This window comes from Scleropages formosus, chromosome 5 (assembly GCF_900964775.1).
Source record: "Scleropages formosus chromosome 5, fSclFor1.1, whole genome shotgun sequence".
Taxonomy (NCBI): Eukaryota; Metazoa; Chordata; class Actinopteri; order Osteoglossiformes; family Osteoglossidae; genus Scleropages; species Scleropages formosus.
The window spans coordinates 21,953,003-21,968,739 of NC_041810.1; the positions used below are offsets into that span (position 1 = coordinate 21,953,003).

Below are 15,737 nucleotides of genomic sequence, written 5' to 3' on the forward strand. Positions count from 1 at the left end.
CAGTGTAAATGACAAAATATCACTTTACATGTTGGCTGCGTTCTGTTAAATCGCTGTTTCGTTTGATAAGTGCTGTAATAATGATTTTGCGTGATTAAAAAGAAGGAAGGAACAAACGCTCGTTTCGTTCAGTTGGCGACAATGGGGATTTTTTTTAACAGGAAATTTTAGGAAACGATTCAGTGGAAGGATGGAAGGGGTTAACAGCCTTTTTATGCAAAGAGCCTTCGCCGTTGTGCGTTGATATGAGCCCTGGACTCGGACTCCTCCTCCCATCTCCTCTCCAGCATCAGCATCAGTATCTTGCATCGTTACAGGGGGAGCAGTGTGGAAGGACAGGGGTACAGGACAGCACAGAACAGGACAGCGCAGGACAGGGCTGGAGAGCATCTCCGATCCCTCCCGAGAGCCTCGAACTCGGATCGCGCCAAATCAAGAAAAAACAACAGGTATGGAGAGCCTGTTAGATAACCCCATGAAAGCGGTCCTCTATCTGAAGGAACTGACCACGATCGTGCAGAACCAGCAGAGCCTGATCCAGACCCAAAGGCAGCGCATCGACGAACTGGAGAGGAGGATGGAGGAGCTGGTGCGAGAGAACCGGCAGCTGAAGGAGATGCCGCACCACCACCAACAGCAGCACCATCGGCAGCACCAGCAGCAGCAGCACCATCAGCCGCACCATCAGCACCAGCAGCAGCATCACCCTCCCCCCCAGCCGCCGGTCCTCCCGCATCGTCATCCCGCCGACAGAGCCGGGACCCTTCCCGGACACGGCCAGCCTCCCCCGCCCCCTCCATCACATCCACGGCAGCTCCAGCTGGTCCCCGCGGAGGAGGAGGAGGAGGAGGAAGAGGACAAGAAGAAGAGCCCCTGCTGCACATCGCTGCTTCCGCAGACCCCCGCGACTCTGTGCAGGTCCGTGGGACTCGCCAGGAAGGCAGAGTAAGTGAGAAAGAACACCAAATTTTACTGCGAAAGACTTCAACTGCAGCAGCGCCCCGGAAACTAAGTCCGCGCGGCGCCGCGCGCGCACATCTAGCCTCTTCCTCGGCTGTTGCCGAACAAAAGAAAATGTGAGCGATTATATAACGAGAACAAGTATTAACGGGCCAATAAGGCGCACAAAGCAAGGCACGTGGAGTTATGTGTCCGGGGAAGAAGTACAGTACAGTAGTGGAAAATACGGCGCAGTACAGACTGCGGTGGGAAAGCGGCGTCCAGCGCGCGATGCGATGATGCTGGGTTGAGTGGCACGAGCGCAGAAACGAACGCGTTAAACTAGTTAAAAAAAGTTGTCCTCTTTTCATGGGCTGCCGTGTGTGTGTGTGTGTGTGTAGAACTGCACGTCTTAAACGAGCATCGGTCAAAGTTGTCTTCTTCTCGGGCTGCGGTCTGTGTGTGTGTGTGTGTGTGTGTGTGTGTGTGTTGAGGGATCGGTTTCCTTGGAAGCGATCTCAACTTTGCTCTCTAGCTCAAAATGAGTTGCGGTATTCCAGGGAGACACCGATTACGACGAAACATTTTTATGGGATGGATATGATGTAAGCACGTCTCATTTTTTCTTTATTTTTTTTTTTACCAGGGTGCGAATCATTTGTACGCAGTTGTACGTTTGGTTATTTTAACATCACATCACGCGGAGTCGAAATTCTAGTTTCAGTCACCAGCAGGAGCAGGAATGACTAATGCACGGATGACAAGAAAGATTTATGAAAGAGCGCTGCACGTTTAAGGCCATTTAATTAATAATTAATAGTCCGTTACATTTCAAGGATTGTCTTTGTAACTTCTTCTATAACAGCTGGAAAGACTTGATAAAACGGGGATCTCAAGGGGTAATATCTATAGATTACACGGAATAAGGCGGTTTCAGAGGGGAAACTGCAATGCATGTGGTGCTTTTTACTGTAATATAGTATTTTTCTGTATTAATCAAACAAGCCCCATAAGGGCAATCAATAATTTCATGCCATTTTTGAACATTTATAGCTGTTTCTATCACCAAACACAATTCTCCACATTCACGTGCCTTAATTCCAGAGATAATATTTTATCTAAGAAAAGTGTGTAAAAGCATTCTGTGACAAGAAAATAGATCCTCCTTTGATAATATTCATATTATACATCAGTTGTGGGTTAGATGTTCATGCTGCGCTGTGGAACAAGCCTACACACTCTTTAAAGCATCATTCTGCTTCTAAAATTACAGAAGTGTTTGAAAATGCTTTCATTTCAGACCAGTTTCTCTACTGGTGTCCTAAAAGCCTCAATTTTAACATTTGTGGCACCATTTGTCACAATCACCTTCATACAATCGGCCTTGTTTACTCGGACTTGTACGCGGCTTTGGAAATAAGCGTCCGCTAAATCTATAAATGTAAATACAAGTTTAGATCAAATGAGCAACATCTTACATAAATCAGAAGCACATGGTTTTTTTTATTCGCCTTCCATCTGTCACCGGTAGACATGATCAGTGTTTGGAATATTTTTAGGTATCATATCAGCAGATGTAGAAATGACCTGGTTTACGAGAGAATGTTTGAGCTGGTGAGCATGGAGTTAAGTTGTGAATATGGACTGATGTGGCTGGTCTGAGTGTCATATGGAATGTGTGTGTGAATGGCAGCATGGACACTCTCTTATTTGTTACGAGGGTCCATATCCACATGAAACCAGCTGTTCTGTTTTTTCCAGCAGTTATTTTTCCGTCTTCTCTGAAGACTGCAGAGAATCGCCTAATGAAGTGTGGAAATATTTCTCATTAGAGGGTTTCTTTGAACTTTGTTTCAACCGGAGGTGGGCTACAGTTGAGTCCTTTGGGGGTGGATCTGCAGGATCATCAACCCCTGGGACTTCTGATTAGTCTCCATGGGGCTCTTCTCCTTCAAACACAGCCACCTGCTGAGAAGGGCCATATAGATATCAGATTCAGTATGCTACCAAAACATGGTTATGAAGCTTCATCGATTTCAGCAGAATCCTTCACCCGCCCCTGCACACCCTCACGATCATAAGTTTTGTTGTTTATTTTATGGCATGCTGAAATATTTATCAAAGATTACCGGTCTGGTTGCTGGAAAACCTTTAAAGTTTAAAGACAAAATTTGCCAAAACAAATGTATGTCTGTGTGGGTAAAGGCAATGCTGAGGCAAGTTGTGCACAGTGCAGGATGTACTTATCCCTGCAGTGCCTTGAATCTCACTGATTCCAGACTGTATGATATAGTGCAGGTTTAATGGCTGAATAAAGGTGTTACTGCTGGCGAATGAAATTTACTATTGATCAACAGATTACTGCATGGCTTGCAGACTAATTGGGGTGGTTTGGGGTGGTGCTGTGATTTGTTTTGAAACACAACATGAGGTGGGCAGCAGTAGTGTAGTGATTAGTCTTGCCATCTGAAGGTCCCTAATTTGAAACCCACTTGTAAATACTTGTAAGTCACTTTAGATAAAGGTTAATGCAAATGATGTGCTGGTCCTCTGTGCCATTTCAAATAACAAGCATCACCATTTCTAATATTTGCAAGTGGTAAAGTGGAGAGATTAGTAAGGAGAACTTCAAGCAGTTAATAATCTAGTTGACCAGATGCATGTTCTGACATAGCAGCACCCTGGCCCAGTTCTTTGGGGTGTTTGCAAAGATAGGTTTGACAATTCATTTAGAATTGGTTTTGAGCTCTGCCTTTAAATCCTCACAAGCGTTTCTTGGAAATGCTCAGCTGTGGAATTTGAGGCCACAGGGAATGTCCTTGCATTTGTAAATCTCCCTATTAAAAAGCAGAAGCGGGTGCAAAAGTTTTAGGGCTACCCAGCATGCCTCAGTGCCTGAGCGCCAATGGGCTGGGAGCTCTCCAGAGTGCTGAATAAGTCCTTCTGCAGTTCTGCATTCCCCAACACAGCACTGATCCAGGGCCTGAGTATGAAAAATAACCCAAATGAGGAACAGCCCCACAGATAAATATATAAATGCCGCATTGTATTTCTCGTTTAGCGTATCGATCGTGAAAAATGGGACACCGTGTTTGACATTAGCGAGAGGAGCTGAGATTGCACGTCTATTAGTTGATGAGACATTGCAAACCGCTGCTCCGGCCTCTGGGGTCTTTGAGCAAGTGATAGTGCAGCTCAGATATGCAGATGTCTTAAAGAGGAGGGATAATAAAGCCTTGAACATGAAGGAGCAGAAGCACTGGAAACGTCCACAGTGAGCTAAATGAACAAGGCATGGGCCCACATGGCAGAGAAGAATGATTCGTTTTGAGTGGATGCCAAGAGTGACTGTGAGGCTGATGCATTTAACATTGTTCACTACTGGGTTGCAGCTGGGGCAATTAGTTACAGAAATAAAGAAATATAACACTTTGTCATCGCCTTTTGCGCAGTTAAAATGACACATTGAATAAAGTAATAATATATTAGTGATAGATGAAATATATTACTGATAGGAGAATTCTTTCTGCTTCTGTACTTTGAATGGGGGGGGCGCGGTGGCGCAGTGGCGCAGTGGGTTGGACCGGGTCCTGCTCTCCGGTGGGTCTGGGGTTCGAGTCCCGCTTGGGGTGCCTTGCGGTGGACTGGCGTCCCGTCCTGGGTGTGTCCCCCTCCCCTTCCGGCCTTACGCCCTGTGTTACCGGGTAGGCTCCGGTTCCCTGTGACCCCGTATGGGACAAGCGGTTCCGAAAATGTGTGTGTGTGTGTGTGTGTACTTTGAATGGTATATTGTTAGAGCTTTCTCTACAATATTTGATGCTATTTTAATGTGAGTTCAATAAAAAAAACAGTCCTTTTGAATTCATATTTCTCCTGATGTGCACGTGAATGTATGTGAATGGACCTCAGGTTAATATTTTCATTTCTTGATTCATCAGATGCCCCTTATCCAATGCAACAAACCTTGAGTGCTGCAGTAAATAGACAGCTAAATGTGCTGCAGTGAGTGTAGTGCAAAATCAGGGTTATTGCACATTACCTCTTTGCACAGTCACGTGTCTCTCCTGTGGTTATGCATGAGCTCGCACCGTGGACTACGCCACAGGGCTGTGCTTCTGCAGGGAGAATCCCACCGCAGGAGCCCCTACCATCCTGCTCTCTATTCTCTGATTAAAGTTTCAATTACCCCCTTGGAAAGATGGGACAGCTTCATAGGACCACACTATACAAGCTGACAAAGTGCTCCGGTGATCATTTTCCAGCTGAAAAGTCGTCCACAGTTTTTATGATTGGTAGGACATTTTGTTCCGGGGGTTTCACATGAAACTACTTGTGACAGCCGAGGCAGTGATTCATGCTCTCCTACTGCTCTTGCATGAAGAGCTGCCGACTCGCACCCTCTTCCCTTGGCTTTCTCGCTGCGGTGGGTCACCGGTGGCCAGGGTGCGACGTTTAGCCACGTGCAACTTTTCCGTGGCGACTTGACTGCTTGGCCACTGGAATATCAGATACATAATATGACACTCCATTTGGAGTTAGTAATTTTTTTTAAACTGCTGTCTTCTGTGTTCATTTAGAACTCATTCATTGTACTCTAGCGGGCCATCAGAAGCTGGGTGCTCAATATTTAATGTTAGAAACATAAAGCACTGATATTTTTGGAGGCAGCAACCCACTGTTGTCAGCGTGACTGACAGTTTGCTGTGAGAACAAAGTCGGTGAGGTCCTGCAAGCTGACAACTAAGAGGATTCATCTTTTTCCCTGACATTCTCCTGGTCCTTGAGTTACGTTGTTATGTGTTTTTAGCTCTTGAAGATCCCGACGGATTTAGGGCCTAATTTAATACATCATCCTTTTCCTTTTCCCCACTTTGATGTTCGGAGCTCAGCCGAGATGGAGAAGGTTCGATGGCACTTCTATTTCTGCAAAATCACTCAATTAAAACAAACGGCTGCTGTCAGCGTGACCCTCAGTGTATTTAACCGTGAAGCTCAATATAGAAGACAATGTTATAACATGAAAAACATTTTTAATGTGGTATTTTTCCTCTGCAGTCAAAGATTAGCTGAGTGTCATTAGTGTACAATTTCCTTGTAGTCAGTGCTTAATGTAATGTGAGTTACAGTAATTGAGTTCTATGATAATATGTATATTTTCTCTCGCCTCTTGACCCTGAAACGGAGAGTCTACAGCCATCTATGCAAGCTGAGACACTTTGGGGCTGATCTTTTCTCAGTTCTCGACATGCCTACCAGGAAATGTCAGAGGATAAGGAATTTCTGAGCAAGACAAATGGCAACATTATCAGGCGAACTTTACTGGGCAGAACTAAGTGATCGGTGGAGACAGATTCCTCGCATCCAGTCCAGGTCTTCTCCAGAACATTTACAATCCAGTGAAGTAATTTAGTTGACTGACTCATTCGCGAGACATTGACACGCATCCTGGGCGCCCATCAAAGCCCAGGAAGAGGACTAATCAGGCCAATTTGGGAAGAGTGCATTGTCACCAGGGCTCACAAAACTGTCAGTGATTTGAGGCATGAGAAAAATTCATACTGGCAGCAGGGTGACCATTTAGGGTTTCCAGCTCAGTAAGCGTGGTACTTTTTTGCTGAAATCCACGTCCACATGAATATGGGGACCAGGGATCCTGGAAGCAGTGCTTCTGATTCTGCAGAGCTGTTCTTCTCTTTCGCTAACCTTTCCGATGTCCGGCCTGGCCCTCCGAAAAACCACTTACTTCGTTGGCTATCTGAACACACATTGAACTTAATATAATGAAGCTGATGGTGATGAAGCAAGGCCGCACATTGCAGGGATCCTTAATTCCCACCCACCCATCCGGACACCGAAGAGTTCCACTGGTTCTCTCGAGCCTGACGTGGTAGCTGGTGCTGAGGTCTGTTTGAGTGTTTGTCTCCCAGTGACTCACCAACTGGTGTTTACAGTCTATATTCTAGTAAATTAAACAATAGTGTCATAGAAAATAGGTGGGAAAAAATAGTCAAGGTGTTTGCCAGCAATTCGTTCACAACAACCACTCAGAGTTCACCCAGAAGACTTGGCTCTGCACACTTAGGCCTCAAGGATAAATTATATGCTAAATACCAAATGTTCATTGCATGTTTTTTCTCTTTTTTGCGGGTGTCATGAAAGAAAGGCCGCCCTGAACGTGTTGACCTGAGGAGGGCTCAACACCCACTCCGAAGCAAAAATATCGCATGTGTGATGTTTCCTGCCGTCTCCTGTGAGTCACCTCAACACGAAGAATCAGCGCCGTAACCGTGGGTTACGCAAATGTCAAAATGCTTTTAATTTCATCTTTAAAATGAAACAGGAGAAAGAGTTGTCAAAAGCGTTCGTGAGCTACAAGGCCATTCGTGTCTGTTCTACTTCATTTCTTTGGCAATAGCATCTGAGAAGTATTCCCCCCTGCAGGATCGGCTTTGATGATGACCCCAACAGTCCGCAGTCAAGGTTAAAGGCTAGCCGGGGGGGCAAGGAAAGTCATCGGTCTCTCTCAAACCAGCTGTGTCTGAGTGAATTCCACTGCATTGGTCCCACTTTTGTCAGTTGATAAATTAAATCAGAGGCAAAACCTTGTAAAATTCCTTTAATGCTTTACCCACAACCCCTCCTCCCACACCGCCTCCCCCCACACACCTCGGGTACTGATTAGGCTTGCTCTCCTGGATCTCTGCCTCACGCAGAACAGCTGCTCCGGAGCTGAAGGCGGGAGGGTAGGGGCCGGGGTCAGGCGGCAGCCTCTGTAGGAAGCCAGGCGTTGCCATAGGGTGAGGGCGAAAGGGTGATGGCGTGGCTGCAATGGACTGAAACCCCATGGATGTCTGATTGTTGATTCGCTGCTGAGGACCCAAGAACTCAACTCAGACTGGTGTGTTGCTCATCCTCCCCTCTGCCAAAAATAGGTACAGTATGTGTTTTTGGGAGGGAGCCCCTTCTAGCCTGTCTGTGCACTTCTCTCGCTGCGGCAGGGCTGATTTGTGACATTCCCCGGAGATGTAGCGCTGCTGTAAATTTCCGAGAACAAGAGGACGCAGCGACGACAACAGTGAGCCACTTCTGCGTTTGTTCCCTTTGTCTCAATCCAGAGGACGGTCACTGGACTGTTTCAGGTTGGAGGCCGGGCTTCCACCGAGTTAATAGATTTAAATGCCTGAAATACCATATTGACCTTGAATCTTAACATTTTTTTCTGCCCACTTTGAAATATCACTGGAAACGGAGGGCAGTTATATATTTAATGGTTGCCCAGCATTCCGTCCGTCTCCTCTCCACGTATCAGTCTGATTGTTTGTCAATTATGCTTCTGTCCTTATCCTATACTTGAAAGCCCAGGAATGGCAGCAATTCATCCCGAATGACTTCTGCCTGTAATCCAAATTCAGGCTTTCTTTGCAAATGCTCTTGACATTTTCTTTGCAAAATATAAAGCTGAATGAAATGCAAATATCACAATAAACTGGTCTAAAGAAAATGGGCTGGAAACTCATAATGGGGCTATTTCATTTTTCACATTTAGAGTTGAGATAGAAAGGAATCAACTGGAAAGCAGCTCACGACTCTCCATTAAGTCCTATATTTGCATCTCTTTATTTAGCTGATGCTTTTTTGCAATGCCAAGCTGCTTGCGGTTATTCATTTAAACAGGTGGGCAATTTTTTGGATAGGTACTTTCCTCAGGGGTACTACAGCAGCAGTTGGGATTGAAACCTCAAACTTTTAAATCCAAAGAGATAAGTTCTAACCCTGACCCCACCTGCTGCTCCCCCAGGTCCTTTGCACTTCTCTTGAATATCATGAAGCCTTTAATGTTTATGCTGCTTTGCCCTACCTCCCAGGAACTCCAAAAAGAACAATATTCATATCTTTTTATATTCATAAATACATTTTTCAACAGTAATTCATGGTTAACGTGTGAAGCACTGGACACGGAGTACGATCATGGGCTAGTGAGCAGTGTATCAGAACAGTGATGCCGAAGGAACATCTGGGTGTGGAACCCTGTGGTCTACATGTTTTGGGTGGGCGGGTTTAATTGTGTCACGGGTTGGGAAATAGTGCGACACGATGCACGAAGTGCTGTGCTGCCAGCGTTCCTCATTTAAATTCCCTTTGGTTTTCGTTGCTCCTGCTGTAGTCATAACTCCTGTGTTACATAAGTCTTGCAGTAACTGAGGAGGGGGGTGAGCAAGGCAAGGGGTGGGGGAGGAGGTGGCAGCAGGCTCGTGGGCCCCGGGGTGTGGGGGAAGAGAACGAGGGAAAGAATAAGGGCTTGGCAGCCTTACTGGATGATGCGGGCTGAAAACAGACGGTTCCCTGCCACGGCTCCAGATAAGCCGGGCCTGCTGCTCTATTTTTAACAGTCCAAGAGAAAGCATCCAGATCCATCTCTTCAGTGAATGGGGAAAAAAGAGAAAAAAAAAAAAAAAATCATCTCCAGCAAGGATGATTTCCACTCAGTCGCTGCTCACGAGCGAGTGGTCTGATTTGTGTGCGTCACCACGTACAGTAAGCATGCAGATTCTCTGGTCCACTGGCCAAGTCTAATCCTGTGTAAGCAGTGCCTACAAAGATATTATGGGTCTGTCATACACACTATATGTCCTTGAGTGTGTGTGAAGCAGCAGTTCAAAGACAATCCTTACAATTTGCCAGGGCCCTGGGTGAGTGTCAGGGGGCAGATAACTGGATGCTGCTGGGGGAGAAGTGTAGTGAGTGTGACTGAATGGCTAAGACTATAACCAATATCCCCATGGGCTGACATGACTGGAGTAGCTACATGAAGGTTTATGCATTGTTTAACAGGTAAGATCTCAAAGTTATAGTGCATGAACATTTACACATTACATGAACTTAGATCACGGGTGAAGTTAGTCTGGAAAAGGTGAGTTTTAAGACCCTTTTTAAACGTGGACAGAGATTCAGCAGTTCTGAGTGAGAAGGGGAGGTCGTTCCACCACAGTGGAACCAGAACCGAGAACCTTTGTGCTTTACCTTTTGTGCGTGGGCAGATGTGGAAGAGTGTAGCAGTCTGGTTGGGGTATAGCAGATGATCCAGTCTTGTAGATAGTTGGGAGCAGTTCTGCTGATGCATTTGTAGGGCATAATCAGGGTCTTAAATTTGATCCGGGCAGCTATAGGAGTTAAGAGGCCTCCTTGTCACCACGTAGAGGGTTGACTGGAACTCAGGGTCGAGTCACTCGAAAGCATGAGCATGTCTGTAGCCAGTTCACCATTCCATGTCCCTTTGCGTGGAAGGCCATAAGCTGTCAGGTGAACCATGATGTCGGCTTGCAGATACTCTGTGAGCGTGTGACTCTGTGCACGGTGGTCCCCATCTTCTTTAAAGTGCATGATGAATAGCCTCATTTTATCAAATTTGCAGTTCATTTTAGGTTGGCAAAATGTTGCAATAGACTATCCAAGCCTAATGCAGCCCTCTTGAATGCATTCATTAAACGTGTGCCACCCTGCATTATTTAATATTTCTGCTCCACCGAGTAATGGGATCCTTAGTGGAAGCTAAATAACCGCTTATGTTATGGTACGACATAGTATAATGCTGCACGCTCTGAAGACTTCCTCTTTCGGTGCCACATGGGACAAGTCACATCTGTCTACAGTGATACTACACAGGCAGGTCCAAATCCCAAGCACAGCCAGAAATGGAGTGGATGTTTTCCCCCAATGAGCAAGCAACTTCAACAGATTCTGTGGCATTAAGGGGTTGTTAAGGACACACAGAAGCCCCAAATAGAAAAGCAGAGGATGAACTAGAGACTAATGTGCATTTACCTCGGGGCCGACAAAGGAGTCGTCCCGCCAGGGTGCTGAAGAGCCGCTCCTTGCAGTGCAGTGACACCCCGACCCAGGTTTAATGGAACCCACTCGCCTCGCCTGCGAGTAATGAAATAAGCGCTGCCAGCTGTACTTAATTCATTCCACCCAGAACAGGGGGCCTTTGCTGATGAGCAAGCAGTGGATTATTCATTGGTCTGGCAGGTGACCTCATCAAGGACAGCATGGTGAGCAAGTGGGGAGTAGCTGTCAACCCTAGTCCTGCTATGCCTGTTTTATTATCAGTAGTCTCTGATCTTCTTTGTCATATTAACACCATCTGCTTAGAGAAACCTTCAAGGGTGACGCAGACAGTTTTCACATTACACCTACCTGATGCAGGTCTTCAAAGTTACTTACAGCGTTAAGCAACTTACAATGAGATATCCATTCGTACAGCTGGCTAGTTTTTACTATAACACATTTTAGGCTACGCACCTTGCTCAGCACTACGACAGCAGCAGGCAGGATTCAAACCCGCCCCCTTTAAATTCAAAGGAAGCAGTTGTAATCACTGTGCTACCTGTTCTCCTTCAGACAACTGAACATGTTAAGATACTTACAATGGTTTACATATGTGAACACCTGGATAACCTTTACTAGATCTATTCGATGTAAGCAGGAGGTAGGATTCAAACCTGGGCTCTTAAAGTACAAGGCAGTGACTCCAACCACAACCCCACTTATTTTACATAAATTTATAACCTAAACACAGTGCTGGTGTAATGGGTAGTGCTGGTGTCCTGCAGCTTCTTGGCTTGGGATTATAAATTTAGGTCCAAATCCAGCTCAGCCCGAGTGTAGTTTACACATTCTTCCTGTCACAATGACGAAGAGGTGTGAATGTTGGTGGAGTCAAGTGCAGAGTTTATGTTGTGGTGCTATACTCAACTGCAAAGTGCAAGGTTATCAGGGCAATTCTTTGTGCTTGAGCAACTTGAAAACTTCAGAAGAAAGACATGCTGGGACTTGGGGACATGGCGATGGGGATACTTGGGGATTCTGGAAACACGGGGATTCAGGCGACACAGAGAATGGAGAACTTGGAGGTGGCGACAAGATTGGCAGCGAGAAATTCATCAAGAGAATGTGGTGGTGTGGCAGGTTTGGCCGGTGCCCGCTGCGTGGTGGATCTGGGGTTTGAGCCCTGCTTCGGGTGCTTTGCAACGGACCGGTGTTCCGTCCTGGGTGTGTCCCCTCCCCTTTCAGCCTTGCGCCCTGTGTTGTCGGGTTAGGCTCTGGCTCACCGCGACCCCGCTCGGGACAAGTGGTTATTGATGATGGACGGAAATCCATCAAGGTGAGGTACAAAAGAACACAACAGGTATTTAGAACAATAGGCATGAAAACAGGAGCAGTGAATGCCTTTGTCTCTCTTTTAAAGTTCTGTATGGTTTTTTGATTGTCTGATTTCCTTACTGAATCATTAGAATCAGGGCTGCTGAATTACTGTGTATCCTCTGGTGGTCACTGGGGTATTTCCTCTTACCCTTACTTCCCTTTACTCCCTGTGTTGGTGGGGGTTTTCTCTGGGCGTTCTGATTCCCTCATACAATCGAAACACGTGTTTCAGGTGAACTGGCATCTTTAAAATGCCCGTAGTGCTTATATGTGTCGTGAATGAGTATGTGAGATTACCCTGCAATAGACTGGCATTCCATCCATAGTTCCTCGCACCATATGCCTCCAGGATAAACTCTGATAAACACAAGTAGTTAGTGAAAGTGAATTATAGCGAGTGAGTGTTTTGTAATAAATTTATGATGAAGAAGACAGTCTGAATGACAACAAAACCATCAAAAATTAGCATGCTTTTATTTAACAATAACTGAAAATTTGCCTGGCTATATGTAGAATACACACACACACACACACACATTTTCGGAACCGCTCGTCCCTTATGGGGTTGCGGGGAACCAGAGCCTACCCGGTAACACAGGGCGTAAGGCCAGAGGGGGAGGGGACACACCCAGGACGGGACGCCAGTCCGTTGCAAGGCACCTCAAGCGGGACTCGAACCCCAGACCCACTGAAGAGCAGGACCCGGTCCAACCGACTGCACCACCGCACCCCCCTATATGTAGAATATTCAGTCTAAAATCACAGATGAGATTTTATGCCATTAGTGTAGCCTAACAGCATGATTGATTTGTGTAATTTGTTGTTTAACTAACATTTAATTTGAATAACTGCTACATATATAAATGAATACATAACAAATGATGGATGGGTATCCTGCTACATTTGTGCCATATGGAGTTCATTTCAGGGAATGAGAAAATGAACTAATCAGGGGTTCAGAACATTTGTTGCATCTTAGATGACTGATTCATTCTTCATTCGTTCTTGACACATGAGCTCATTGTTCTTTGTCCATACATAGACTGGCATATGATCACTCAACATGTATTGAATCCTTCCACACAATATGTGGGTTGTCATGACAAACTCCTCCACTGCATCATTGTGGCACAGTCTTTCGGGCTGGGAACCTCTGATAAGAGCCAGAGGAAAAAAATGACGAAGGGGAGAAATAGGAGCTCAAAAAGTGGAGACATGTAGCCGAATGGCAATGTCTCAAGTGAAATGTCAAAAAATGTGTGCAAATGAAAAAATGTGCCTTGTGCGTGTTCTCTAACATGATTTGAGAGCACTTCAGCAAATGATGCTGAATTTTTTATGGAAGACATTGTATGTAAATACAATATTCTATATTCACGGTCTGTTCACAAACTGCACTTCACTTCAGAAGCTGGAAATGTAAGGGATAAGGATAAATGATGAAGTTCAGCTGTAAAAAAAGGTATTAAATCCAACAGCACAAAATGCATTTGCTGTCCTAACATTACTTAAATTCTATAAAATTATTTTTGGCTCAGGGGGTGCGGTGGTGCAGTGGGTAGGGCCACAATCCTGCTCTCCGGTGGGTCTGGGGTTCGAGTCCCACTTGGAGTGCCTTGTGGCGGACTGGCGTCCCGTCCTGGGTGTGTCCCCTCCCCCTCTGGCCTTATGCCCTGTGTTACCGGGTAGGCTCCGGTTCCCTGCGACCCCGTATGGGACGAGCGGTTCTGAAAATGTGTGTGTATTTTTGGCTCATCAGCATTTATGTCAAAGAATAACACTATGTGACTTCTAGCTATGCAACAAAAAGGCAAGTTCATCACAACAGGGTGTGTGATGCATCAACTTCCATCCATAATCCTGAGCCCTTTTAGGGCTCTAAGTCAAATATTTGGAAGCTTGTGGCTCTACTCTGAGAGGATGACAGAAAACAAACTTAGGGAGATGGAGTGTCATCCCAGTCATGCACTAATGGCCGTGTCTCCCCTCAAGCGTCTCCCCGTTTGGTCTGTCGTTGTCGAGCCTGATGTTGAACGATGCATAAAGAGATGATCAGAAATACACAGTAACAAGTTGAACTAACGTGGTGGAACTATGGAATTGAGGAAAGACTACAAACATTGTAAATATGGAGTTTGAGCCCATGGACGATATGCCAAGCATGTCAGGTCATTGTAGCCCCTGAGTTGGAGTGATCCCGGGTTTGTCTTCTTAAAGGCATTCGCAGAGGGCTCCTTGTGCTGTTTCGTAAATGTCACATCTTTGGTGGCCTTTTCACGGTGGTCTCCAGCAGTGAGGACATTGGTCTGCCATGGGGTGACCCCAGCAGAAATGCAGCAAGACATTTTTGATAATTGCTAAAACATGTCAAGGGCTTAGTAATTTCCTGACACTTTGATGGGGGTTGCGGGTTGGGGGGTGGGGGGGGGGTGCAGTGATGTCATAGAGCACTTTATTTTTTTTCTGCTTTTAAAAGCCAAAATGCAATGCATGTAAGCCATAGTGAGGTGTCCTACATGACAGCTTTGGCTTTTGTTTTAATACAGAGGCTTCAATCTGGTTTCTCAGTCACAGTAACCCTGGCTGGAATACCACTTTACAGTAATATTAACATGGACAGAGGAACTGAATGAGTGACTTTTCAACAGTACCCTTGACAAATGTTTTATTAAAGTAAATGAACATTTTATTAGTCCCAGTAAGTCACCTGGCTCGCTCCTCTCCCCAGGAACCAGACGGTCCTCCACCAATTCTGCTGCCCGGCTCCTGATGCTCCCGAAGGGGAAGGCTGCACAAGGTAGGTCTGGGATTAATAGCACCAAAGCTGGCCACTATTTCTACAAGCTTTTCATTTCTATATTGCTGTGGTTATAAGTCATCGGCCTTCCAGTGATCTCAGTCACCCCTCTATCCTGACAGGTGCCAAAAGAATAAAGGGATACAAGCTTCTTGCTTCTAAGGGCATGTTGCAATCATTTACAGAAGAAGACCTAGTGTTGCCCCTAGGGATCCATGACTTCTGACCAAGGGGTTGAAGGTTCAGGACTTACTTGAGTCCTTAAGTGAGCTGTACAAGTAGCTTTGTGTGAAAGTTCTCATTGAATTAATACTAGTAACGAAAGAGATAACAGAAACGACAAAGGTACAAGTGATCCCCAAATTTGCTGTTTATTTTTATTTCTTCAGAGTCGACCTAGAATCACGTGCTGTGTCTCCGACAAAAGGAACAACCACTGCTTTACAAAAGAAAAGCACTGTGTCGCTGTAAACAATAAACCACTGGAACCAATTGATTGAATTAATTTTGAAGCAAATAATTATTTAAGTTGTTTTCTGATCCAGGATCCAAGTTACTCTCATTGTAGGGAGGACTGTCTATCCCGAAGGACACGAGTTTGTTCACATACTGAATTTCAATTGCTGGTGTTCCAGTGGCAGCTGTGCATTTTTATGACTGTTTGGCTCTTTTTACTTTCGCTGCTCTACGTCTGGAAGGGACTTTTTTGTGTTGCTGCATCAGCAGGAGTCTTTGGTCCACCTGTCATCCACGTCATTTTCCCTAAACAGCTAACTGCACTAACCAAGGGCACACA

General features: G+C 45.6%; 1 protein-coding gene across 7 annotated transcripts in view; it reads left to right on the plus strand.

Moving 5' to 3' along the window:
* Positions 1–321: 321 nt before the first annotated feature.
* Positions 322–15,737, plus strand: part of LOC108942122 (IQ motif and SEC7 domain-containing protein 3-like) — a 73,422-nt gene continuing 58,006 nt past the window's right edge. For all 7 annotated transcript variants that reach the window (XM_018765252.2, XM_018765253.2, XM_029251613.1 and 4 more), the window contains exons 1-2: positions 322–945; positions 14,873–14,941. In XM_018765252.2, coding sequence (XP_018620768.2) covers positions 452–945; positions 14,873–14,941 — 563 coding nt within the window. In that variant the 5' untranslated portion in view covers positions 322–451. The remainder of the gene's footprint in view (positions 946–14,872; positions 14,942–15,737) is intronic.